Raw genomic sequence first — 27,277 nt, 5'->3', positions numbered from 1 at the left:
CCCTCCAGCTCACAGGTTTCTGCCAGGTAAAACTCATATTTCAAGGAGCAGAGAAAAGCCTGTTCTCTTGGCTGCGTCCTGGCATCGCGTGCCAAAGGTCTCCTATAACTTGTCTCAGTCTGTTCTGCATCTCTCCTGTCAGCCTTAAAAGAAGACTTCCTGAATGACCTCCTGGTGGGAAAGAAAACAGACCAGTTGGGGCTGCCTCAAACGCTGCAGCAGGAGTTTTCGCTGATCAACGTGCAGATCCGAAATGTCAACGTGGAGGTAGGGAGTTTCCTTTTGCTGACTGGCTAGGAGGGAATGTGGGCAAGCTGGCTCATCAGAGCCTATTGAGGGGAACCCTTCTGCTGCAGTGACTGCTGCCTGTAAACAAGGTTTATTTTGAGCTGTCGAGATCTCTTTTGGACGGGGGTAGCAGAAAAGAGGATAATCCCAAACACTGGGAGTGAGTGAGGCATTTCAGCTCAGTAAGTACCCTGGCGCTGATCCCAAGAAGGCTGGACTGTGTTTTCCTCCCTGCCAAGACTGCAAAGTGACTTGTTCCAGTACGTGTAGCTGATCTCAACTGTTTCTGAACTTAGTCTGCTCAGCCCTTGCTGTCCTGCACTCTGTCCCTCAGAGTACTGGGATGGGAGGCTTGAGGCAGCTGCCTGCCCTCTTCCCCTACCCCTGTGGTTTCACATCCTTGTGCATCTTTCTGAGACAGTGGGATATGACCCTGGATGGTGCCTGTTACTGCTGTGCTGGGCCTGGAGCCCTCCACAGCCAAGAGAAGAGGGCTGGGGTGCAGCAGCTGTTGGGAGCAGGCTGGGCTGGCTGCTGTCTGCAGGAGCTGCAGGACTCGCGGTGACGGCTGCTCCCCTCTGCCTGGGGTTTTTGCTGTCACTGTGTTTTGCTGCCCTTGAGAGCAGCATGACTTCATCTTACGGGCGTGCAGAGGATTCAGCCCCTCAGCATGAATTTAAGCCACTGTGAGTTTAGAGGTCCTTGGAGATGTAACTACAGAGCGATTGCTTTCCCTCGCACAGATGGATGCGGTGAATCGGAGCTGCACAGTGTCAGTGCACTGCGGCAACCACAGAGTCAGGATGCTGGTGATGTTCCCTGTCCAATATCCCAATAACGCTGCGCCATCCTTCCAGTTCATCAGCCCGACCTCGATCACTGCCTCCATGAAGGCCAAGCTGCTGAAGGTGTGTGGGGAGCGTACACGGTCTGTACAAAGACACACATGCTCGACACCTGGTGTCTAGATTTCTGACACAGTAAGACATCTGACCTTGCTGAAGATATACCACAGACCGCTGTTAGAACTAAGACATTCTGGAGCCCCTAGGGTGAGGTATTTCTTGGCTTTGCAGCCCAGTATTTGCCTTCCTTCACTAACGCACTTTGAGTGTGTTTTTCCTTGCTATTCTACATTAGTGTGATGTGTATTGCCTGAGGATCCCTAACATCCTCCTCCTCGTGCATTTGCCCCCAACCCCTTAAGAGACCAAATGACCATATAAGCATCCAGCTACAGAAAGTATGGTATTTCTGAGCTGGCATGTTGCTTCATGCTCTCCTCCACAAACTGTTTTAAAAACTAGAGAACTTTTTACACGAACCCCACAAATTCCAGACCAGGCGTTTGATCATCTGGTATAGAAAGTCCTACTGCTGCTGAAAGCCCTTCTCCAGCAACAAGAACTGCTCTCTCTTGACTTCTGTAAACACGATAGGAGCAACAACCTTGATTTACCCTAGGACCACGAAGAAAGGGCGAAGTAGTAGTCTGTTTCCTAAATTAAAACAGATACAGGGTAGAGATGTAGGGGTAGGGACATAGAGTGCTGCTGTCTTTGGGCTTACAGTCACTGAATTTTGTTGTGTTCCCCTCAAAGCTTGAGGGGAGAATAATTTGTGTCCTCCTTGGAGAGAGGAAACTTTTTTTCTATTTTACTGTGCTGACCATGGGGAATGGTCAGCATCTGAATGGAAAGGGATGATGAGAAATTGCTCTTCAAGGGGAGGAAGCAAACCCAGAGATTTCTAAGTGTTTGAGCACCTCAGTCTTTAATGCTTTGATCCTCCTGAGTCTGACAGTGCTGTGTGCTAGGGTTGCACTGTCTACCTTGATAGCAAATTCAGCCTCAGGCTTAGGTCCAAGCTTGCACATCAGGTAGATGGATCGATTTGGGCTCCTTCTTGAAAGAGATGGATCCAGTTTGCCACAACTGGTATGGAATGTATGGGCTACAGTAATACAGAAGCCCAAATCCTGGATCAGAACCCAGGTGACCCTTCAGAGCTCTGATGAAAGCTCGAGGCAGGCAGCACACCAGTGGGTTGGTGTGGCTCCAGTAGCTGTTATGGGATGCCTCTGGCCCTTCAGTCTCTAGAGCCTGGTAACTTTGCTGCTCTGTAGACAAAAAAAAGGATGTGGGAAGGTGTGGAAGTAACCATGATTCGAGTTGCATCTTGTATGTATTCCAGATATTGAAAGACACTTCTCTGCAGAAGGTGAAGCGGAACCAGAGCTGCCTGGAGCCCTGCCTGCGTCAGCTGGTCTCCTGGCTGGAGTCTGTTGTGGTATGGAGAATTACATGGGCTTTCTGCCCTAGTCTGTTTTCTTCTCCCACATCCCACGCTTCTGACTCCGCAGTGAGAGTCCGGCCTCATTAGATGTGTAAATAGACCCCAGTGACTGGCTGCTACATCTGTGTAAGCACTAGTGGTTAATGTTGAAGAAAACTGAGTGGGTGATTGGATGCATTATTTCTGAAAATCAGGCCCTGAAGGTTTGTTGCTTTGGAGAACTCTGCATGCTCACTAATATTCAGGTCAGCAGGAATTATGGGGAGCTGGAGCATCACAGTAGCTCCAGAAGCCAAGCAGTGCATGGTAGCTTCCCAGCTCTGAGTAGATCTCTGACTGCCAGGGCATGGTTATCAACTGTGAAAGAAAATAAGTTTTCAGGGAGGCGATGGATTCATTCTTGTCTGAAAGGCAGTGGCAGATGTCTTTACCCACTCAGTTCCAGTCAAAGATCCTGCCAGTCCTATTCTAAAGTCTTTAAAGCTGTGAAAGTCTGTTTTTTTTCTGAAGCCTTGTGCTAGGGTTTTGTAGGGAAATGCAAGTCCCACTCTGCCCTTAGCTGAGAGATCTGTGATACCTACTCAGCATCCCAGTGTCAGGTGTTAGGTCTGTGTGTGGGTGCAGTGTGCCAGAGTGGGTGTTTTTAGCATTCAGAACAAGATTAGAGAGGTTCCTCAGTTTTCTTTTTTGAAGAGGCTTTGTTTATTCATCACAAATAAGGTGTGTTTTTTAACATGGAAAGCTGAATTCTGTTTAGTTTCAGCAGTACTGTTGTGAGTGGGAACTTCTCACCACTTGTACGGAAATTAGATGATTTGAGCCAGATGCTGCTGCCTTTAAAGAATTCCTTTAGACCTCAGCTATATCTTACCAAGATAAATGCAGATTTCTGCTAAAATTCTTCTGGACAGACTTGAGGTCTCCCAGTTGTTCATACCTGGCTCACACCACCTGTTTTCCTCTTTTAAGGTGCCCAACCTGCTTTTGACACCCCCACAGTTGTGTGGGTTGTAGAAGTATTCCTCTTTGAGGAGACTTTGTCTCGCTTGCATCATGGAGGTATTGGGTTTAGCTCAGCTCCTTGTTTTGTTGTTGAGAGCCATATCTGGAGTCTGAAGGTCAGATTTTTCTATATAGTTTTCCCCTGAGACCAGTTTTCACTCTAGCTGAGCTCTGAATTTCAGCACAGCTGTGGTGGGAGAGATCTGTGGAGAAGTAGCAGTGCAGAGCAGCACTCTGCTCACAGGTGCACGTGCCTGCAAGTGCCTTTGCAGCTAGAGCAGTAGCCATGCTCTGTGCTTGATCTACTTTGGTTCAAAGGAGAGGCACCTGCCCCGAGGCTGCTTGGCACTAGGATGCCTGGTGGTTTCCTTCCTGTGGCATCAGGAGCATGATCTTGGGTAACTTGTGTTTCAGAACCAAGAGGACAGCACGTCCAGCAATCCCTACGCTTTGTCGAACTCCGTGACGCCCCCGTTGCCCACGTTCGCCCGCGTCTCCAATGCCTACGGCTCCTACCAGGACTCCAACATCCCGTTTCCACGGACCTCAGGAGCCCGGTTCTGTGGTGCAGGTCAGCCCCGTCGCCGATACATTACAACAGCTCTCAGGGGAAATGATCCGTTTAGTGTCTTGGGGAACACTCAGGCCTCTGAACAAGATGAGGCTTTAGTTGCTGCCATGCAACAAGTGAGAAACACTACTAAAGTAGCCACGTTGAGATAAATTTATAGGTAATGAGCCTAGTTAGCAACTGCTTGCATGGTGTTGCATGTAGGATTTTAGGATCTGGAAACCCAGGACTGAATGAAGAGGTGGTCTTTGGCATGAGGCCTGCCAGAGGCACTGACACACCTCTTTTACAGAAGACTGGGAGTAGCTTTTTTCCTTTACCATTTCCCTCCTACCAGCATCAAACTGCTGGACATACTCTGGCTCTCAGGCCTTCACAAAATTCCTGCGATTTTGGGTTCAATTTACCCCTTGCTGAATAGGTATTCGTGTTATTAACTACTCTTTTATCATTCTGCACCCTTTCCCTTGTCCCAAATAGCTTTTCCAAGGTCACTGGGAAACTTCCCCTAAATGAGAGATGGGGTACGGTTGTGTCCAGCCTTCCAGGAGAGTGTATATGTTGCAAAGATCCTTAAATAAATAGGTTAAGGTCTGAGAAGAGGTGTTAAGTTTCACTGCGGTGTTTCAGATGCAGGCATGACTCTTCTGTATCTAACAATTTGAGCATGTTTTGAAAACTGCTTTTCATATGGGCCTCACCAGATTCCCAGCAAAAGTAAAACAGTAATACTGCTTTGAATAGGCTCAGTGAAACCTGCTAAGTCCTGAAACTCTTGCAACAGAGTGGGTGGCTGAGGACACTTGAGATGCTAACAAATGGGGTAAAGCCTGTGAGGGTGCCTTGGAGTTGGCCTCAGATGGCTCGGGTTATCCTTTTGAAGAGAAGAGTCATACCAGCTCTAAGGGTTCCTCTGCGTAGCTGTTTACCACTGCACTTGCCTCTGGAGTATCACTGACAAATTCTAGTGAAGAGTTAAAACACAAAAGTTTGTGTGTGTTTGCTCCTTTTCTTCTCCCATCTCTTCTCTAACACATGTAAGCCACTTGTGTTGGTGCTTTTAAAGCAGTCAGCTCAACAAAACATGCTCTTTAATGGGCTTGGAAGAAGTGGATTTGGGCTGAGAAACACTCAGAGAAATGGATGGGCCCCCTGCCCCTTGACACCACCCCGGGCAATCTGCTCCTCATCGCGGGATCTTTATGCTGTGTCCTGTCTCTGCAGGGTACCTGGTGTATTTCACGAGGCCCATGACCATGCACCGTGCGGTGTCCCCAACAGAACCCACGCCCAGGTGAGTGCCCGGTGTTGTAGTTGAGGTCTCTCTGATCTTTGAGCTACCGACCCTCAGAAAGTACTGAGCTCTAGTGGTAGCTGTGCCTGTGAGACAGAGGCTGGGCCTTTATGTCTCTGCCCCTCATCACAGACCCCTTCTTTCAACACAGGTGAAACAGCTTGGGTTAGAGGAGGTGTCGGTCTGAGCCTCTGGAGCACCTTGGTGGATGGAAGCTCCTGAAAGCGTTCTCTTGTTTCTAGGTCCCTGTCAGCTTTATCAGCGTACCACAGCGGCCTCATTACTCCAATGAAGATCCGCACAGAGACCCCGGGCAATCTGCGTTTGTACAGCGGGAGCCCTACACGCAGCGAGAAGGAGCAGGTCTCCATTAGCTCCTTCTACTACAAAGAGAGGGTAAGTACCAGGCCAGAAAGCCTCTCCTAACACTTCAGCTGTTATGACTTGTGTTCTTTTTGTACGGCTGTGAGCATTGCTGGTAACAGAAGTTTCATATTCCTCTCAAGAAGGAATCCTTTTATAGGCGGCTCTCTAAAAATGTCACGTGGCTTTATCTCCTGTTAGTAACTTCTTTGCTGATCCATCCTTTGACTTGCTTATTTTGATATCTCTCTAGACTGACCATCACAGCTTCCTTCAGTACATTACACTGTCTCCCTTTGCATTACATAGAGTTAGGATCTCACACTTGAAGCTGTAGTCTCCAGATAAGTACGTATAGGCCACTCCTTTTCTCCATACTCCCTGATGTATGTAGCTGCAGAGGGCTCTGTGAAGCTTATCAATAACCTCTCCTGAATTATGGGGTATATTTGGGTCATTTCTGTTACAGGTGTCTCTTGCAGGGATATGTATGTGCCTCTGGACTACTTTAAACAAAAACCATCCCTGTATGTTTCTCCAAAGAACTTCCAATCTATGTACCTCTGTTTTAGGCACAGGTCTTGTCATCATTGCTGTTTACAAGCAAGGCTTTGGGGGAGAGAGGATTGTTCCCTTCCAGGGCACAGGGAGGGTGCAAAAGACCACTTGGTAATTGTAGGGTGGCCATAGGGTAGTTCCGAAGCAGTCGATGGCCTGATGTGCCTGGAGCAGATGCTGTGGGAGTAATCAGCCGTGCAGCCTGCTCCGAGACAAATTCCCTGTGCTTCAGCAGGGGGCAGCTTACAAAAATATGGTAAGCTTCCACTGAGAGCCTGAAAATTCAAGGCATATAAGCAGTTTGCCCACTGTCTGTGGTGAGGGCACACATCTGCTGCAGCGAGGGGGAGCTTCCAGGTACCCAGCGAAAGCCAAGAGCTATCTGCACTCTGCTGCAGTGGAGCTTGGGAGCTACTGTCTCGGGAGCAGAAGGAAAGTCAGAGCCTTGAGCTCTCGTTCTTCCTTGGTGAAGGAAGGTCTGAAATAGGTCTAGGTTTTCCAGTAGTCCTGAACACGACAGCCGACCCCTCTGGGACTGTGTCCTGCTTGTGTGAGTTAGTTCTTACACCCACCAGGCATGGGGAGAGTCTCTGCTCCCGTTACGAGTTTTGCTTCCGTACAGATCCCAGAAGACTCGTGGAGTCCGCGTTCTAGTGTTTTTTTTGCCCCCCCCCCCCCCCAAACTTCTTTTGATGAGAGGAGAAAATGGTGCCGACTGGTACAGGAGTTACAGCCTGTTCTAGGCTTTGCAGGAGAGTTTATTTAAAGAGCTACCTCTGTCCTCTGCAGCGTGCTTGTCTCTGACACACAGCTCTCTAAGATGACAGACAAGGCTAAAAATAACGTGTCGAAGCAGCTTGGTACAATTTCATGTGACCTGTCTCCCCAGTCCGCATATTGATGGTGACAAGATTTTGGGAGGGGTGGATCTAGAGAGTAAAGCATGTGTGTAGCCGTGTCTGCTGTAAGCCAGGGAAAATTCCTTCCCCATCCCCGTGCCAGGCTGCGTCCTCGCACACTGGGTTGGAAGAAGTGTAAGGGCCCTTGCAGAGAGCTAGCTCAAATGTTCTTGCGGATGAAATAGATCAAAAAACCTTGCGTCTCCCTTCGGCAAAGGTTTTCTGACTCTTTGGGAGTTGATGCCCCAGCCTTTGCTAAATCAATGCTAAATATTTTTATGACATTTCATTGTGAGGATTTTAAGGCATAAAAACCCCAGAGTCTGAGTCTTGTTAGCTCTGAAAGCTTGGATTTCATATTTGCTTTAAATAAAAGTTGAAATTGTGTGGTAAGCTACCAAGTTACATAACTTCATCCCCTAAACTGAATTTTTCAGACATAACCAAGTATTTAAACGTAAATCCCATGTAGCAACCACCATTAACAAACAAATGGGATTTGTGCATTGCTAGACAGGGAATGTGTCATGTCCCCATAAAAGCAGGGGAGCTGCTGAGCTTAGCAGAGATCTCCTTAGTAAACCAAAATGAAACTAAATCTGACGTTCAGCCTTTCTGTGCCCATTTAAATGTGTATGTATGTATATGTACACACGTATATATCTTTCTCACGTTATTCATGCATGCATGCTCCTCCTTTCTTCCTTCCTACAAAAAAGAAGTCAACAAAAGCTAAAAAGTAATAGTCTAAAAAGCTAGTGGTATAAAAAGCAGCAGAAAGGAGAATCTGCATTTATGCTGTGGCAACGCCATCAGTGTTTCAAACCTGGATTTCTCTTAAAGACAGTGCATGGCCGTGGTTTTCTTGCTCCAGTTAAAGGGTCGTGTTGGTGGGGACCTGGGGACAGCTCAGCCTTGCCTGAGGAACAGCCATACCCATGGATGGTGACTGTGGTGTCCACGCTTCTGTCACGGCAGAGCCTGGAAGCTGCTGCTGCTTCTCAGGGCTTCCCTCGGGCTTTGGCTGCTTGCAGACCTCGCAAACTCCACATGGGGGAGCGTAGCCACGAGTCCCAAGGGCTGGCAGCAGCGGCTGCCTACAGGAGAGCAGGACTTAGTGGGGGGACCGAGCTTAGTTTTGCTTGCTCTCCACTAAACTAAATTTCCTTCTGCTAATCCTTTTCTCCCTCTCTTGTGAGACGCAGTAGAGGAGCACGTAGCACAAGACTACAGCCTTCTCTCTTTCCGTGGGGCCAGGCAGTCCACAAACAGAGCCTCATCCCTCGGCTCCCTGGCTGCGGGCTTCTCCCAGCAGTGAGCTACAAGGGAAGGCAGAGGCTCAGGCATGCCTGACGATGAGGACTGCCTGTCATCAGCTGAAAATAAATGCGAAATACATTGCACACAACACAAATAACCCCGTTCTTCCCCTTTTTATTGTGTTGACTCTTCCAAAACTGTAACAAATATCTTTGTCAAGTGAGCCCACAATAATATGCTTTGAGAGATTCGGTTTATTGTTATAATCCTGCGCTGAGTGCTTAATGAAGTATCTGCAAGTTCATAATGAAAGCCTACTTTGGAGCTGTTCTGCATGGTCAATCAGTGAACTTGATTGCTCACTCAACCCAAATGAGTTCCTCAGGTACAGGTCTCTGGGTACACGTCTCTGCATCCCTTCTAATATCCTGACGCTTGTCTTCTATTGCTTTCGAAATGAAAGTGAACAGTTGCAGCAGGTTCCAGTGAACGAAGTCCTGGAGGATGCTGGATGTTAAAGGGATGTCTGAGCGAGCAGGAGGGTTTGTTTAGCTTGCTGCAGATTTCCGTGTCAGAGAGCTGGGTTAAAAATGGTGCAGCTGGGGTAGCACTTGGCTGCCTTCCTCTTCAGCCAAGAAGGGGAAAACTGGTTAGAGTAGGAGCCTGGCACGTGGGGCAGCGTGGTGTTGTCCTCTCTGCTGTCACATCATGGTGTGAACAAGGGCACATGCCTGTTGGAGTAGTACAATTCCATGTGGGAGACTGTTCAGACTTGTGATCATGGAAGTCCTCCCTCCAGCAGCCCACATTTTGCCAGGTCCGTAGGTAACGTATAGCGCAATTGTGCGGGGGTCTCGGTTTGCAACTGTCCATCGTGTAACAGAACCGTGGGGAATAGTACCTTTTACTCTGCTGGTTCAGGGCACTTTTCGTTTCAGTTTATTTACCTTTGTCTTTAATTTTCTTGGTGTCTTTCTTCCCTTTTCCTGGGTATAATGTTTTCACATACAGATGTCTCCTCGCTCTGCCCGGCGACGTTGGTCCATACAAGCAATTAACGACTTCCCGGTACTGTGCGCTGTGCTAATACTGTCCTTGATATTACCCTGTCTTCTGCCCAAGGGCCCAAGAATAAAATGCCACCTGCCTGCCTTTGAGTAACCTGCACAGAGGTGGGGGACTTGCACTCCACACAGGGCCTAGGGTTTCAGGAGGAGCGAATGCAAGAGCAAGCAGACAGGAGCAAACACGAGTTCGAAGGGTACAAATACTGACTCATGACATGCCTATTTTACCTGGCTTAGCAGCCAAGAAAGGATGCCAAGGGGTAATTTGAAGTGTAAGAAAGGATCAACCCCTAAGAAGTAGAGTGTGCACTGCAGAGGAGTTGAACGATTATTATGCAGCATCAGCCAACTGAGGAGAGTGACGTTGGAACACCTCATTTTTGAAAAAGATGAAGCCCTTCTGGAGAGGGAGGAGTTGCTGGAAAATAATATTAAAGAGCAGCAAGCTGCTGGCATGGCACCGTTTAAGAACTGCAGAAGCAACAAACTGGTTGAGCTGCTGATAACGATCTGTCATCTCATTGAAATGAGCATGTGCAATGCACCAGAAAGTCTTATTTCCTGGAGCAATGAGTAGGATTTCTCCTTAATTTGTGATCTTCTCTCAGCCCTTAGAATCACACCACCTGGCTGGTACTCCTTCCTCCTGGCACCTGCCCTTCCAAGCCTGCTTTGACAACTGTTTTCCTTTAGTCAGGTCCACATGTCCCCCAAGCTTGAACATGAATGTCTTGATATCAGCATTGCTCAAGCTGTGCTGTAAATTTGGGCAATTACTGTCACATCAGTCATCTGCCAAGCATAGGCAGAGCTTAGAAAACTCCAGTCTAAAGATGGTCTCTTTAGGTCTGATGGTGTGAAAAACTTTTTTCACGGCTGTTCACCTTCATGCTCTCTCTTCACAAGACAGCAGGGAATAAAATAAAAACCTGTAACACCTAATTTAACTTGGTATAATAGGATCAAGCCTTCCTAATTACAAGAACTCTAAGACTATACTAGCAAATAATAGGTGAAAGAAAACAGAAGTAATTTATTTGACTCCAGAGGCTTTTTGTGAAGAGCTAATGAAATGTGAAGAGTGGAGGCAAGAAACAAAGTTCTGTCTTGGATTAGGAATTGATTGAAAGAGGAAGGGAAAAAAAAAAAAACAGGAAAGGAACATGCCAGCTTTTTATGTGGTAAATTGTGGTGCAGCCAGGGCCACAGTTTAATTTGCTTACCCCACTGGCTTGGAAGGAAGAACACGTGCTGAAGTGATAAAGTTATAATTTTGTGTAACGTATACTTAAAAAAAAAAAAAAGATACGTGGGACAGTCAAAGCCTTGAAATACTGATTGTATTTGTGGATAACCTTGGGAAGAGCCCAATCGTGCTCTCCTAAGTTGGCACTGGTGCCCAAGGCGAAGACACAGGGAAGAAAAAGAAATATTCCTGCTTTGGGACACTTGATTCAAAAGTGCCTCAGCTTTTTTGCCTGTCTGTGGAAGTAGCCTGGTGCTGTGGGAGATGCTGTGAATAGTAAACACTGATTATTTTGAAGGTAAAATCCAGGCAGTGCTGCATGACCTGCATGGGGGAGTTAAGCTGTAGGTAGTTGTTCAGAATAAAGGAACCTGCAGGAAGGCAGCAATTTTAAAAGCATATTTAAAAAGAAAAACCTTAGAATCAGCTTGAACCTGACTTTGAGCTGGTTTAACTCTGTATTTTATAAATACCTTAATGCAGCTTCACTTTTGGCATTGAGCCTTTTCCTTTTGGTTTGCAACCTTGCCCTTCGTCTTACTAACGTGAGTTTATGCTGCAAACCCCGAGATTTGGCATACGCTGGTGTGAAACAGGCACTTGACATTTCACGACACTCTCTAGAGCACCTCCTGCCTCGGCAGGACGCAGAGGCGCACGCGCCCCGGCTCGGCATCCTTTGCAAGCAGGCATGCAGCATTTCGTACCGACTTCTGCTGAGTACGCACTGATGGTGATGGTTGCTGCGAAGCAGTTGGTGGCTTATTCTTGGGCTGTCTGTTTCTACGTGTAACCCATTTACTGCCATCGTTGTCACCTCGGATTGCAGCAAATTGCAGCCTTGGGTATGGTAGCGCAGGTGCAGGCTGGCTTTTTTTAGTCGTTGTTCAGTGCTGTTCCTCGCTGTCACCTCCAACCCCATGATTGTCATCAACGCTCTGGTTTCTTTCCTTTTGGTGCTCTGAGGAGCTGATGAGTCTTAATTTGCTATCACTACAGCTGTTTTCTTCCTTTTCTCCCTCTCCTTAAGCTCCCAGGAGCAGCTGAGTAGATGCAGTTCTCCCTAGCGTGGACTCTAGGTTGCAGAAAGCTAGAAGCGCTGGGGGCAGCGCCTGTGTCTGACCTCCTCCTGTCACTAGTTAGCTTGGTGCATGCATGCTGATTTCTGCTCCAGCTCCAGCCACTGTGCTCCCCGCTCCCCTCTCTGACCTGTGCTCCAGCCCCTAGGAAGAGGCACGTCTTCTGTCCCGCCCTGACGCCTGCCATCTTCCGTGGCACCTTTCGGTAGCGCCGTAGTGGGAGATCCTCCTGAGAGACGACTTGGAGCAGAAGGGAGAGAGGAAACCTTGTGGTGGACCTTGGCCAGACAGACCCAAGCTAGAGCTCTCCTTGCCTTTGGTAACTCCTGCTGAAAGTGTTCCAGTGCTGCCTGGTGGAGAGCTATCCCTGTAACGCACCAGTAGTTACAAGGTTCAAGGTAGAACTTGCCTTGCTGTCAGAGGCACCGAGCTTTACTTCATCAGTGATGTTCCCATGCTTCTGATGGTTGTTTTCTTTCTAACACGTAGCTGCTGTAGCTAACTGAGGCAAATTGTTAAAACCAGTGAGACACTTTTAATGGTGGCTGTATGCGTGGCTTTAGGATTTTCTTCCATCACAGCTCGAGGGGCAGGAAGCGATGGTCACAGCAGCGTAGAACCAGCAGGGCATGTGGCCTTTGACTAACCCTAGTCCTAGAGTTGCCCCAGTAAAGAATCAGGGCTTTCCTTTTTGCTAATAACCTGACAGTGCTAAGAGGAAGAAAGCAGGAAGATTTTGTTGCGAGTCCAGGTTCTTGAGGGGCTCTGATGCATCTAGTGTCTTCATTTGTCTGGTGCTATGCTAACAGCAAGCAGTGGAAACCATTCGTGGGATCTCTTTTCCATTCTCATCCTCATTTGCTGTCATTCTCCAAAAATAACCCACAAGTGCCTGTGGAAAGTGGTTTGTGTTGTCCATGTTTCCAGTCTTTGAAATACCTGTTGGGAGGCTTCTTCAGTCGGCTCTGGCAGGAGCAGGCTGAATCTGTTCCCAGTAACAGGGCAGGAAACCTGCCTCGCTCGGAGGTGCCAAGTTGCTCTCCAAATTACCTGCAGAGTGTGGCTCTGCCCCCTGCAGGTCTGGCTTCGGATGCCTGCTGAGATACAGCACAAATGATGGCTACTGGTGGGCAGTGCTGTGGGCAGCCTGGTGGCCCTTCCAGTATGGCATGTCCTTGTGCTGGGGCTCCCAGGCTTTGCTCCGGTGTTTTTGGCAGCATCAGCAAGTCTTTGCTGCACACAGGTGGCATTTGGCTGCCCTGACGGGGAACGAGTACAGGTACCACGGTTGTTTGGGAACCTCATTGTGATACAGCCCACATCCTTCAGCACGGAAGGGGCAGCAATATTTCTAGGTGTTATCCGAAGAGGTGTTGCCTGCCCAACGGTAAGAGAGCGTTTTAGACTTCTAGGGGATGCTTCTGTGTAGGAGCGTCAGCACCTCGTGTCAATGAGGGGACTTGCCACAGGAGAGCAGCATTGCAAAGCATCCACTGCTCTCCTAGGAGCCCTGCAGAGCAGCCAGAGCTTCCCTCCTAGAGCTCCAGTGCCTCTGCCTGCAATGCTGCTGCACGTCCTCGTCCCTCCTCGTCGGCCTCCTGGAGCGAGGAGCTGGGAGAGGCCACGATGACAAGCCAAATACTCTGCGGGGCGTCGTGTGCCCAAGGGAGCTTTATGCAGCTTGGCATGAAGATGGCCTCCATGTCTGTTACGGGGAGTATTTGGGCTCCTGGTTTTGTTCCCTTGTGTTGATTCCTCTCCTTTCTTCTCCCCTCAACCTCATGTCCTGAGCCAGCTGTAAATAGCTGCGAGCATGGTAGCTAAGGGTTGTTAGGAAAATGTGGGCCCTGCTTTATCACCTGCCGTTTGTGTGAAGCTGCTGATAAAGCAGGAGAGGTGGGAGCCCTGTCCTGGCGCTAAACAGGGGTGTGCTCAGACACAGAGGAGGCCAAATAGAGGCCAAAAGAGGAGACCAAAAGAGTCCGGACCTGTGGGCTTGCCCTGAAGCTGAGGGCAAGCAGAAGCTGCTCCCACGTGTCTCTGTGCTGAGCGTTGGCTGAAGTCAGCGGTGGTCTGTTTGCAGAGGGTTCCCAGACCTCTAACGAGGGTGATAATTGAACCGTCCTCCTGCCAAACCCTCCTGGGTTTGATTGGCATCCCGATGCTGATTCGTTCTCGTATTGGCTTTCACAGGGGAACTCACGAAATGCTTTTTGAGTGAGTTTGACCTTGAGCTCGCTGCCTTGACCTGCTTTTCACTTCCTACAGATGGAGATGCTTGTTCTCCTGGGCATGTCATGGATGTTTTCCAGGGTAACACAGAGCCTTCTGAAAGGCAGGTTTGGGTGCTGCTTGCATTATTCCTCACCCTAGTGCATTGTTCCCTGGCCCGAGAAGCCTGCTGTCCTCCTCCCCAGTGACACGCTGCCATTTCTTCTGCAGAAATCGAGGAGGTGGAAAAGCAAACGAGAGGGGACAGATGCCAACAACCGACCCATCAAAGCTGCTGGAAAAGTTATTATACAAGATATTTCCTGCTTGCTGCCCGTGCACAAGTTGCTGGGAGAGCTCTACATGTGAGTATCAGCTTGGAATCCTTTCCCAAAGAAAAGCAGCTGTCTTTGGTATTGCTGTGCTTTAATCCTTCGAATGTTTGAATGTTTCCGTACCTTCTTCCTTTAGTCTTGCCTTGCTGCTTTCTTATGGTGTCCCTCTCCCCCTGTGAGAGGGGACTCGTCTCCTAGAAATCTGAACAGCGTGGTGGAAGGAATTTGTGGTGGCGTATTGTATGCAGAGGTTGGACTGGTGCTCCAGCATCATCTCTGCAACTGTTAGAGGTTCAGCTTTTTGTAAGCTAGAAGGATAAGTTATTGATACAAATCATCTCTCAAATCTTAAAGATTATCTCTTAAATCTTAAAGAACTCCACAGTTCAGTGCACAGCTTAAAAAAAAATCCCAATAGATGCATATTCTCATACTCTAAAACTGCTCTTGGCTCATAAGGATTTTTAATTTCAGAAGTATTTGGAATGCCTCATTCCCTCGGAGACCTGATTATACATGCATGCCAGTGTCTGTGCAGCAAGTTCTCCTGCCTTAATGAAAAGGATGGAGAAGTTCTGGGTTTTGTTTGTGTGTTTATAAACAAGGAGCGTCTTCTTCCCAAAATGTCTAATTCAGATAGATATAAAATCTCTTTTTGTGAGTTTTTGCTTCCTTAGCTTTGGTAAGACTCTCTGACCCTTCACAGTTTTCACTCTGTAGGCATGCAGGGAAGAAGCAGGCTGCCCTCCTTAAAGGAGGCAACAGAGGAGGAAAAAAATCTTCCTTCTCTCTTTTCTGTATTATTAAAATGTTCTTATAAATGTTCTTTAAAAAGACCTCTTGGAACTTTCTTCTCTGGATATCTCATTTGTAAACAGCCTGAGTCTTTTCAATTTGCTGTAAGATCTTCAGCAGTAGAAATTTCAAGAGTCTGAGGAACCTTCCTGGTGATGAGCGGGAAACCTGGGTTTTCCCAGCCCACCTTGCCAGACACTGTCTCCGTGAGGGGTGCGTTATCTGGCTCAGGAACAGGTTGAACACCAGCCTGCTTGTCCGCAGCGTGCAGCTGGGTCCCTGCAGTCGAGCAGAGCAGGCCAACAGGCTGGGTGGGAACAAGACCACGCCTCTGCTGGCTTCTAGGGACAGGAATGACTCTTGGCTTGGTGGTATTCTGGCACAGGTTGGATCCAACATCCTCATGGAAGTGGTGTCTTAGGACCAAGCTAGTTTGGAGCTTGATGCAATAGCAATGTGCTAGGGAAGGTGAATAGTGGGGTTGCTGGAAGGATGGCAGTGATCCCTGGAGAACAGCAGAGGGCAGGATGGGATCCTCATCATGCTTGCAGGTTCAGATCAGCAGGTTCTGGACTGCTCGCTGCTGCCAGAACCACATCACCCCTCATCACCCCACCTCTGTGGGTACCATGCTGACCAGAGAGCTGATCTATCTCCTTTCTTTTCAGACTGAACGTGAATAATATCCAGGAGACCTGCCAGAAGAATGCTGCCTCAGCCTTGGCTGTTGGACGGAGGGATCTCGTACAGGTATTGTGTTGAATCAGACCTCTTTCTCAGCATGCTGTGCCACCCTCAAACTGCTTGTGCTGTCACCTTGATACCCAAACAGCTAGCTGGGCTCAGTACTTGTTCCAGGGAGTCTGAAATGTTCAACAAACTGAGGTCTGTGGACCAGCTGCAGAGGTGCTCTCTACCTCCTTGCTCTTGGCATTGAGAGGTCCCTTCCCAGGGCTGCCAGCAGGGTGTTGCACACATTTCAGGGTGTTCCTGCAGGCAAAGCTGGGGATGCAGCCCGCTTTTGAGTCTGCACAGGAAGTAACTGTGCACAAAGCTGCCTGGCTGCTGTTAGTATTTTCATCGGTGGTTTTGCCTTACGTAATCATTCCCGTTGTAATTAGCTCAGCATTCATCCGCACTGGCACTACGTGCTAACTGCAGCTCGCTTCTCCCCAAGAAGAGCCTGAGCCCAGAGACCCAGGCTTCAGCTAGTAACTGGAGAAAAATGGCCATTTTGGCTTGTCCCTTGCCGTGTGATCAGCCCACAGCAACAGGCAGAGCTTTTGACAGGAGCTGGCTGTGGCTGGCACTGCCAGAGGAGCCTGTGCACCTCTCCTGAGCTTTTGGCTCCCCCTAGCTCTGGGCAGGAAATGGCCAGAGCCCTACCTGATCTAAGCAGAAGCCAACTCAAGCTGTTGTCTTGCTGTCAGGTTTTTAGCTTCATGGTGGGCTCAGCTAGAGAGAAGGTAGGTCTAGTTACCCCTGTGCTTCATTTTGCTGTCTGGTTTGCCTGGAGGACCAGAGCTTGGGTGGAATAACTTCAGCAGGACTTTTCTGATACCTGTTTCTTGCTATGTTACTCCCTGTCCCGTGTAACTCCAGCCTGTCTTGCAGCTTGCCTTGTTCATGGCATTCACGGAGACGTGAGCAGTGGAGTTACATATGAGACATGCTCTGTGGCAGTGTATGAAGTGGCGTCTTTCCAGGTTCCTTTCTGTGCTCTCTTGTACTCAGGCCTGTCCTTGTTTCAGTTTCTTTGCCCAGTTTCTTTCTCTCCAGTTCACAGTGAGCAGCTGTAGGGTTATGGTTGCTGGCTGTTCTTCTGGGTACTTGGAGCACTTGCATTGTCCCCACAATTCTTCTGTGTCATCAGCTCTGGTTGTCTCCTCTCTGATTTGTTGTCTTTCCACCATCACACTCACTTTCCTTTCCTGTTTTTTTTTATGCCCAACTAGGAACTTTGTTTTTCCCTGGCATATCATGTTCTACTTGCTCCATTTTAAAAAGAGACAGCACAAAAACCAGTCCTAGATTTGATGCAGTCGTATGCCATCAGTGGTATGGAGACTGAAAAGGTGGAACTGTTTCCAGAGTAAAGGGAGGCGAATGAAGAAGAAGAAACGTGGCATGTGAAAAAGTTAGTGTTGGAGTAGAAATGGCAAACTGTAGTCCTGTCTGCACTGAGCAGTGCTGGGAGGAGAGGTGTTCAGTAACACAGCTCATCAAAAGATGCATTTTATGCAAATAGTGATGCGCTGGTAAACTTTCTGCCACCACACATCTCTGAACCTAAGAACTGTATCAAATTTAAACCCTTTTGTGTTTTGTGAACGTAAAATGAACTAACAGGTCTGTTTAAATTCTCCTGTTAAACTCTGAGGAAGAATAGTCTGTGGTTTAACCCAGTCTTAAAGCAAGTGGGACAGAGAAAGCATCAGCTTTGTGTTACTCTCGATATAACTTGTCACACCGAGGCTGGAACTGCTCCCTCTTGGTTTTAAAACACAATAAATAAAAAAAATCCATTATTATTTATCTGCGAGTGAATCTGTGCACACCTATACCCTTGGAGTCTGGCTGTTTCTAATTGTAGCTTTGATGCTTTTCCTTCCTGTCTGCCAGGTTTGGTCACTGGCCATGGTAGCTACTGATCTCTGTCTTGGACCGAAGTCTGACCCAGATTTGGAGATACCTTGGGCACAACATCCATTTGGACGTCAATTACTGGAGTCCCTGTAGGTCTCTGAACGCTGGGGAGGGACTGGGAATGGTTGCTGAAGCAGAGGGAGCCCTTCATGACTATGTATGTTGTACGGCATCATTTCAGCCTTGAGTAGTGCCACACCTTGTCTTTTTTCCCTCTCTCAAGCCTGAGGTGCATCAGGACGGGAAGTGTGTTTATGCAAGTATGTTTATGACATGCAGGAGGCAGCATTTGGCCTCCCATCAGGCATCCGGGTGTCCCTTGGCTAGCGTTGAGCAATAGCCCAGGTGCAGCTGGAGCTCTGCTTTCCAGCATGCCCGCGGTGCCTGACTTAGAAGTAGAGATTTGGGGTTTCTGCTCCCCACCTCCTAAATGATCGCGTTGGCTCAGCTGCTTGGTTCACCTTCAAATTCGCTGCTGCCATAATAGCATTACTGGGAAATCATTCCCCTGGTCTCAAAGCCAAGTGCTAGCCACAAAATTCTTCCTGCCAGTGAATCTGTGCAGGAGGGAGAATTACTAGTAATTAACTGTCTGCTGATCTGTCCCACTGGGAGACGCAGGATTTGTGTGCTGTGCTTTGCATACTGCGGCTTGACCTAGCTCCCTCCTGCTGGGCAGTAGCGGTGGAGGGGAGCACGGGTGGTTCTTTGCTCTCAGTCTTCAGAGCAATCCAGAAATTTCACAGCGATCCAGAAGACCTGCGGTGGGGTTTTTGCCTCGGGGTCTGAATGCAGGATGCTTGTGGGTAGAGGGTCTCATCAGAAAGGTGTTGTGGCTAGGGGTGAGTTTAATGGCTCCAGCTTGAACAGCCACGAGTCCTGTGGACCTCGTTCTTAATGCTGCACAGAGCTGGGGTAATCAGGCCACGAGTACTGCTGGATTGCCAGAGTTCCCATCTTTCTCCCACCTCTTAGGCCATGTGTATTTTCAGGAGGAGGACTATGCTCCTGAAAGGTGTGACAGAAGAGACGGCCCAGTCCTGCAGAGCACACGTGCCTCCTGTGGGCACCGATGTGCCCAAATCGATTCATGCAGCAGGCTTGAAATTCATTGCCTTGGAGTCTCAATGCTTTTGCCGCTGACCTCTGCCCAGTCTCATGCTCTGTCTTTCTCATTTCCCAGGCTGGCTCATTACTCGCAGCTCCACGACGTGCAGACCCTGGCCATGCTGTGCAGCGTGTTTGAAGCCCAGTCCCGGCTCCAGGGCTGCCCAAACTCCTCCGGCTCCTTTCCTCAGCGTGCCTCCAACCTGGCCTCCCACAGCCGATACGTATGACAGCCGTTTCCTTCCCCTTTGTCTCAGATGTCTTTGAACATCTCTCACGTAGATGACATGATTTCCTCTCCTTTCCCCCTTAACAGCCCAGCTTTACTTCCTCTGGCTCCTGTTCCAGCATGTCAGATCCTGGACTTGGCACCGGAGGCTGGAGCATAGGTACCAAGACCTGGGGAGTAGAGAGAGGAATCTGCCTCCCTTCTGGCCTAGGTCTTAGACAGCTCCTGTGTGGGGGAAGGAAGGGAGTTAGCACTGGCTGTGACTGCAGATGTGCTCTGCCAGGGCAGCTTTCTGTGCCGTGGCCCACAGGGTGTGCACTGCAGCTCTTTGGCTGGAAGTGAGCACGGCTTGTGGTAATCATTTTGGTGGTCCCACAGTCCTGCTCCTTCTCACTCTGGGCTTTGGAGAAACTGCCACAGCCCTTCTAGACATGCTGAGCTGGGAAAAAAAAAAAAAAAAAAAAGCCTGGCTCTTTGCAACCTCCCTTCAGGTATTTCTGGACGTTGGTGAGACCTTCCCTGAGCTCCCTCTTCTCCAGGATCAGCAGTCCCAGCTCTCTCCGCCTTTCCTCATAGGAAGGCTTCCTCTTAGCCTTTCCTCCAGTCCCTTCATCACCTCTGTGACCCTTCTCTGGACTCTCTCCAGTAAGTCCATGTCTCTTTTGTACTAGGGAGCCCAGAGCTGGACCCAGCACTCCAGTGCTGAGCAGAGGGGCAGGATCACCTCCCTTGACCTGCTGGCAACACTCTGGCTAATGCAGCCCAGGACACCAACGCCCATCTTTGTGGCAAGGACACATTGCTGGCTGACATTCAGCTTGGTGTCCACCAGGACCCCCAGGTCCTTTTCTTCTTGTCTGCTTTCCAGCACGTCCTGGTGTCTGAGGCTGTTCCTCCCCAGGCACAGGGCTTTGCATTTCCCTGTTGAGCTTCACGAGGTTCCTGTTGGCCCATTTGTCCGGCCTGTTGCTGTCTCTCTGGCTGGCAGCACAGCCCTCTGGCATATCAGCCGCTCCTCCCAGTTTCGTGTCATTAGTAAACTCTCTGCCACATCATCCAGACCATTAATGAAGATGTAAAACAGGACCAGACCCAGTGTTGACCCCTGGGGCGCAGCACTAGTTACTGGCCTCCAACTAGACTTTGTTCCCCTGATCACCACCCTGTGGGCCCAGCTGTTCAGCCAGTTCTTAAACCACCTCTCTGCGCAGCCAGGCCACGCTCCAACAGCTTCTATGAGGATCTTATGGAAGACAGGGTCAAAATCCTTACTGGAGTGAAGGTAGACAACACCTATCCACCTGCTCTCCCCTCGTCTACCAAGCCAGTTATTTTATTGTAGAAGGCTATCAGGTTGGTCAAAAATGACTTCCCCATGGTGAATCCATGCTGACTGCTTCCGATGCTTTTCTTGTCCTTCGTGTGCCTGGAGATGGTTTCCAGGATTAGCTTCCTTGCCTTCCCCGGGACCGAGGTGAGGCTGACCGGCCTGTAGTTCCCCTGATCCTCCTCCTTCCTTTTTTTTCAAGATAGGAGTGACGTTTGCTTTCCTCCAGTCTTCTGGCACCTCTCCAAGGTGCCACAGTCATTCACTGATCACCAAGAGTGGCCTTGCAGTGTCATCAGCCAGCTAATGCCACAGGATTCGGGGTGACAGTCATCCCTGTGCTTTCTTCTATCCCTGGAAAAGCAGCAGTGGTGGGGAAGGCTGCCTTCTTGGTAGCCCTAATGACATTTACTGCTGATCTGTGAAGCTGTCAAAAACAAGTCATTCTCCAGGGTCACGGGGTTGAAGCTGGGAGATACGTGGCCTGGGGCAGCATCAGCCCTGTTAGCAACAGAGCTGTACCCTTCCAGGGCCTTATCAAGGCATCTTTGACATGGGAAACAGTGGAGGATGGGGGTTAACTTAACGGGGCGGTGATGTTGTCTTGTAGCAGCTATTAGCAGTCGTCTCCCTGCCTCCAGGGCAGGACCTTGCTACAGAGGCCCCTTTACGTAACAGCAGCCCTGTGATGGGAATCTTCCCTCCCGGGAAAGAGGAGCCCAGGCCTCCTGGGGTTAACGTTCCCGTGCGCTCTCCAAGGGGTTGCCCCAATACTTCTTGTCTGAAGAGGAAGGCAGAAGGGATTCCTCCGTATTAGGTTTTTGCGGGGTGTGCTCACAGTCCTCTGGTGTCTGCAGCCAACAAGGACGCGGAGCAGGCATCCACGCCCTGGTGCGAGTCCTCGCCAGATGACTTCCGCTACGGCAACCTGACGTACCCCGATCCTCGGGAGCGTGAGAAGGACCAGCATGAGAAAAACAAAAGGTAGGTGATGGCGTGCCTCAGGGCACTCGGGTGTAGGGCTCTGTGCCCGAGCCAGCTGGAGCTGTGAAAACAGGAGGGGAGCAGCAAGCCCGCTCCTAGACCTCTTTACTCAGGTAGTAACATGGAGAAAAGCATCGTAGTGCAGACCAGTCTTGTGGGATTGCATGTATGCACCTATAAACGGCTGTGGTGGGGGCCCCAGAGGGTAGTCTCCCCATTCAGCACGCCCTTGAGGGCAGAATGAGCGGAGGGCAGCCCCGTGGGTGTTCACCAGTGTTTCAGCAACACGTGGCAAGCAGTCTGCTGCTCTCCCGGCGATGTGAGCGGGTTGCGTAGCCACCGCTGGGAAGAGGATTGCAACCAGAGTCGCTGAGAGCGCACCGTGCGGGTTACAGTACCGTTTGTCCCTCTAGGCTCCTGGATCCTGCCAACACTCAGCAGTTTGATGACTTCAAGAAGTGCTACGGAGAAATCCTGTATCGCTGGGGCCTGCGGGAGAAGCGGGCCGAGGTCCTGAAGTTTGTCTCCTGTCCTCCTGACCCCCACAAAGGAATTGGTGAGTGCCTGCTGTGGCTTGTGTTGTCCAGGCAGGGTCACGGCTCTGCCTTGGGGCTCGGGAAGGTGCAGGCAGCGTGATGAAAGTACCCATTGCCCTGCCCAGAGGTGAGCTCTGCCAGCAAACAGTGTTAGATCAGGGTGGCAATAAGGTTCGCAGGTGCTGGTGCAGTGACCGTAGGCTGTCACATCTCCAGCAAAGCTGAAAATTCCTCCTAGGCCTCTGGGAGAAGAGGCACTGGGAGGAGAGACGTGGTGAGAGGTGCCACAGGAGCGGTGGCTGCTTGCTTGGCTCTGGTTGCAGCCTCTCCTCGTCACATGGGATGGCTCCTGGGCAGTAACTGCAGTGAAAATGGGTGAGTTCGGGCACTGCGACTGCTCCTCCGTGGCTGGCAGTCAAGACATCAATACTGCTGACATCGAGCGTGCCCTGTGCTCCCCACGATAAGAAACAAAGGCTGTTCCTGCTTGTTCTTGGTTACACTTCAGAAAGCTGTGAGGCAGATGAGAGCAGCGGGAAACCTTCCTCTCCGCAGCGTGTCCCAAGCTGGAAATCTGACACGTTCTCACCCGACAGCCATTTAGCCATCGGGTGGGCCAGCCTGTGCCCCAGCGTGCAGACTGTCCTCCTCACCGGTGGCTGGTGTCTTGGCTCCCCTTCGGAGACCAAACCGAGATCCATGAGACACAAACTGTCCCCCCACCCTGAGGAGGATCCCTCCGGGACTGACTTGAGGCAGATCTCTTGGGCGGTGGGCTCAGGGCACTCATCTGTCTTTGCGGGACTTCTTTGTCCCCATTGCCACCAGCACTAACCGTCTTGCTCTCATTTTCTTTTCTCCCTCCAGAGTTCGGTGTGTACTGCAGCCACTGCCGCAGCGAGGTGCGGGGCACCCAGTGCGCCATCTGCAAGGGCTTCACCTTCCAGTGCGCCATCTGCCACGTGGCCGTGCGCGGCTCCTCCAACTTCTGCCTGACCTGCGGCCACGGCGGCCACACCAGCCATATGATGGAGTGGTTTCGCACCCAGGAGGTGTGTCCCACGGGCTGCGGCTGCCACTGCCTGCTTGAGAGCACTTTCTGAGCCAGGTGGGAGAGCAGGGAACACCATGAACTGGATTTGATATTTAATTCCCAAGCCATGTTGCATCAGCTCTGCCCCGCGGTGTCTGGAGATGCTGCAGGGATGGCGCAGGACCTCCTGGCGGTGCGCTGCAGGGACATTTCCAAGTGCTTCCACTATTCCTGAGCTTCCTGGGCTGCTTTCAGACCGATGTGACCAAACTCCCGGTGTCCGTTGCTGGCGATGGATGCCAGACCACAGAAAACAACTGCTCCTGCAGGAGGGTGCGTGAGCAGGGGCGAGTCTCTGCTGGGCTGTGGAAGAATTAACAGGTTCCTTTGGAAAGCACTCAACGGGCAGAGTCAAATTCGTTCCAGCTAGGTGGTGCCTTGCCAAGGGCCCCAAAGTGATCAAAAGAGTCTTCTTCACACACTTATTACAGAAATAATTTGATTACAGAAATAATTTGCAAGCAGCAGTGAGTTCGACAGGCTTAACTGCATGCTGTGCTTGAAGAGTGACTGTGCTCAGAGCTCTCGGAGCGACAGGGTCCTTACTTTGAACGGCTGTTTACACCATTTAGGTTACCCCATAAAGCAACAGAGTGACACTGTGCTTTTCAAAATGATTTCCTAAACGGCTTCCTCCTCGCTGGGCAGTAGCTGCAGCTGGTGTGAAAAGCCAAGCTCCGCGGCCAAAGTCCCCAGGGTTTAGCTGCTTTCCTCCTGCACTTTATTACCCCGAAGTGTCTCCGTGCTTGGCTCTGGCAGGGCGGAGCAGTGCACTTTAGCTCGCCTGTCCCTGCCTTGTCCGTGCCTCATCCTCGTGGCTGGGAGAGGCAGCTGCCTCCCCAGGGATCTGCACCCCGTGTCCCAGCCTGGGTCTCCTCCCGTGCAGGGCAGCACCTGAGGGCATTTTGGAAAGCCTCGGCTTCCTTCTCGAGAAGAGACGAGGAGGGCGCTTGCTCCTTGCGGCTTGTTTTAGCTGCGGGGGAAGTGATGAGTGATTTCAGACGAGCTGCTGCAGTGACTGGGCCAGGGAGGCAGCCATTTCCAGGGGAAAAGGGGTTTTAGAAGGGTGTGGGATTCACGCAGGTAAAAGGTTTGTGCCTTTTGTCCCTGTGGAGCTTCAGTTTGATAACGTCCCGCTTTGATCCCTCTGTTTGGGGCTGCACCTGCAGACGTTGTTGTGCACCTGACTGAAGTTGTGCGCACACAGCATGTGCAGCCCCTGCCCCTCCTCAGCAGCCTGCACCTTGAGCTTTGATTTTGGGCAAACGTGTGGCCAGGACGAGCCCCCTGGAGTTACCCCAGCCCCACACCAGCACCCGTCCCCCCGCCGCGCCACCTCGAGCTGTGGGCTCCTGCAGGGGACCAAGCAGGTGCTGTGCGTGAACCATTAAAGTTATTTTCCTAAGAGCTGTCCACACAGAGCTGTGCTCACTCTCCACGGGGAGCCCCGAGCAGCTTCTCCCCAGGCAGTGCAACCACCCTGTCCCTTGTCCTTATCCCCATACCCACATCCCCTGGCTCCAGCAGCCCTCCCGTTCCCCCGGGAGCGACGTGACCGCCCGTGGGGCTCGGCACAGCTCTTGCAAAACACACCACCGCGCTGCTGGAGCTGCCGGCACGCCAAACCCTCCATCCTCCACCTCGGGAGAGCTCCGGGCGGCGTCTGCGTCCCCAGCGAGCAGGCGGGTGCCGTGGTCACCCCGAGGGTGACACCCGCGGAGAGGGCGCCGCTCCCACCCTGCGCCTCCCTACGTGACAGCCGCCCGCCTCGGAAGCGCTTCCATGCTCGAGAGCCCGCGTGTAGGCTGGAAGGGAAAGGAGACGTGTTATTTGGAGGTGACAGGCTGACGGACGGCCGTATTGACGTGCGTTATTGCAGTTCATTACCGGCTATCTGCGCAGCATCTGGGTACCTCTCGGGCGGAGGGCGGCTGGTGCTGCACAGGAAGGTGGAGAGGCGCTGGCCGGGGCTGTTTGTGCAACCTCGCGGAGGGAGGTGGAATTTCTTCCCGGACGCTGCGGGCGCTCGTCTCACACCCTGCAGCGTGTGCCGTGGTTGCTCTGGGAAGGGCGTTGCTCAACGCGGCGGCGAGCAGCGCGAGGAGGCAGGCAGGGCTGCTCCTCGCCCGCCTGGAGCCTGGCGAGGGCAGGAGTTGGTGGCTGTGCCTGGCAGCCCCGGCAGTCATCAGCCCCAGCCCCTACCTGCAGGTCGGAATAACGATGTCAAGTGCAAGGAGTTCCCCAAATCCTACTCCGAATTTCACCCCCAGCTTGGCAGGAGGATGGTGGTGGTGATGGAGGAGGTGCCAAGGAAAGGCCTCCCAGGGGTGCCGCTCCGTGCAGCCCCCGTATCGGCCCCTTCCTCTGCAGCCACGTTAACCCAGCACCGCCCGTGCCGTGCCGCAGGGCCTGATCCTGCCCCAACCCCAGCGGCACGTTCCTGCTGTCCCCAGCGTCCGTCTGTCCGTCTGGCAGGTGAACCAGTCCAGGCACCGCGAGCATCGGTCGGGGCCAAGGAAGTGCCCGTGGGGACGGTCGCAGGCGGGGTCCCTGCGCCTCCCCGTGCACCCTGGGGTGCTGGCCGTCCCCCCGGGCACCTGGGGACACGGTGGGCTCTGCTGAGCCCCCCACACCCCGTTTGGGTGCAGCAGCCTGGAGGTGCCCCAAGGCTCCAGCTGAGTGCCCTGGCCTGTCCGGATCCGCCTCCGCCCCCACACTCTCCCAAAAATCCTAAAACGGGAGCCGCCCTGCCTCGACAAAGCGCCGAGCTCAGCACCGGCTGCTGGGGACCCCGCTGCCACCCCGGGGGAGCCCCAGGTCCGGCCCCACAGCCGCACCGGGGACCCCCAGCTCCATTATGGGTGCCGTGGGGCTGTCACCCACCACCCGGGGACCCCCGGCCCCATCAGCACCCTTTCAGCGAGGATGCACCACCCAGGGACCCCTCTGCCCCTGTTGGGATGGAAAACGACCCCAAAACGAGGACTTTTTGCCCCGAGCTGCTGCCCCGCAGGTCTCGGGGCTGGGAGGGAGGCGTCGCGCCGGAGCCGCAGCGAGTTTTGCATCCGCCTCGATTAAAGGCTTCACTCAACGCCCCGCGGTGCTGCTGCAGCACCCCGAAATCCGGGGGGAGGCTGGGGCAGGGCCGGGGGGGCCGCCCGGGTCAGCATTCCTGGGCAGGGTGCACCCCGCATTAAGGCTGGGGCCTGGTGGCAGTGACGCCAAAATTTGCCGGTGTGTGGCCAGCCCTTCGGGTAGGGGTGTCACCCCAAAGCGGCCCCCGCAACCCCAAATCCACTGCGGCAGCTGGGGTGCCCCCGTAGTGCTGCCGCCCCCCTGGGCTAATTGCGAAGGCAACATTTATTAATTAGCGAACTAAATCTGCAGTCGGCTCGCTGCGTGTGACACGGGGCAGGCTTTTTCCCCATGGGGTGCCCCGTGCTCTCGTTCCCCCCAGGGGTACCCCAATTCCCCCATCACCCCGTACCTCCATCACCCTGTACCCCCACTCCCCAGGAATGCCCCATTCCCCCATCACCCCATACTCCCCTCACCTCATACCCTCATTCCCCTATCATCCCATTCCTCCATCACCCAGTACCCTCATCATCCCATATCCCCTTTCCCCCACATCCCTGTACCCCCATCTACTTATTCCCCCAATTACCCCATAACCCCATCACCCAATCGCTCCATTCCTCCAGTCACCCCAATCCCCCAAATCCCCCATTCCCTCATCATCCCTTTCCCTCATCACCCCATTCCCCCATACCCTCGTTCCCCCCATTCCTCCCGTCATCCCATTGCTGCATTCTCCTAATCACCCCGCATCCCTGTAGCCCATCACCTCATTCCCCCAATTACCCCATCACCCAATCAACCCATTCCCCCAATTCCCCCATCCCCCAATTCCCCCATCCCCCGTTTCCTCCATCCTCCCAATTCCCCCATTCCCCCATCACCCCATACCCCCAATTCTCTCATGCCCCATATACCCGATACACACCATATACCCCATACCCCATACACCCCATACACCCCATATACCCCATATACCCCATATACCCCATATACTCCATACACCCCATATAC

At 51.7% G+C, this 27,277-nt stretch overlaps 1 protein-coding gene across 6 annotated transcripts in view; it reads left to right on the top strand.

Moving 5' to 3' along the window:
* Positions 1–23,784, top strand: part of WDR59 (WD repeat domain 59) — a 48,440-nt gene extending 24,656 nt beyond the window's left edge. For 5 of the 6 annotated variants that reach the window (XM_040570858.1, XM_040570856.1, XM_040570857.1 and 2 more), the window contains 14 exons: positions 143–267; positions 1,032–1,196; positions 2,482–2,577; positions 4,000–4,156; positions 5,381–5,450; positions 5,693–5,846; positions 14,365–14,498; positions 15,932–16,013; positions 17,886–17,998; positions 19,093–19,240; positions 19,333–19,405; positions 21,430–21,556; positions 21,970–22,112; positions 22,960–23,784. In XM_040570858.1, the coding sequence (XP_040426792.1) occupies positions 143–267; positions 1,032–1,196; positions 2,482–2,577; positions 4,000–4,156; positions 5,381–5,450; positions 5,693–5,846; positions 14,365–14,498; positions 15,932–16,013; positions 17,886–17,998; positions 19,093–19,240; positions 19,333–19,405; positions 21,430–21,556; positions 21,970–22,112; positions 22,960–23,195 (1,823 nt within the window). In that variant the 3' untranslated portion in view covers positions 23,196–23,784. Of the gene's footprint in view, positions 1–142; positions 268–1,031; positions 1,197–2,481; positions 2,578–3,999; positions 4,157–5,380; positions 5,451–5,692; positions 5,847–9,541; positions 9,599–14,364; positions 14,499–15,931; positions 16,014–17,885; positions 17,999–19,092; positions 19,241–19,332; positions 19,406–21,429; positions 21,557–21,969; positions 22,113–22,959 lie in introns of all 6 variants that reach the window. The other variant, XM_040570861.1, reaches the window with a different exon arrangement.
* The last annotated feature ends 3,493 nt before the right edge of the window (positions 23,785–27,277 follow it).

Source organism: Cygnus olor, chromosome 12 (assembly GCF_009769625.2).
Source record: "Cygnus olor isolate bCygOlo1 chromosome 12, bCygOlo1.pri.v2, whole genome shotgun sequence".
NCBI lineage: Eukaryota > Metazoa > Chordata > Aves > Anseriformes > Anatidae > Cygnus > Cygnus olor.
Note: the sequence above shows the minus strand (reverse complement) of the source record. Positions and strands in the feature narration are given on the sequence as shown.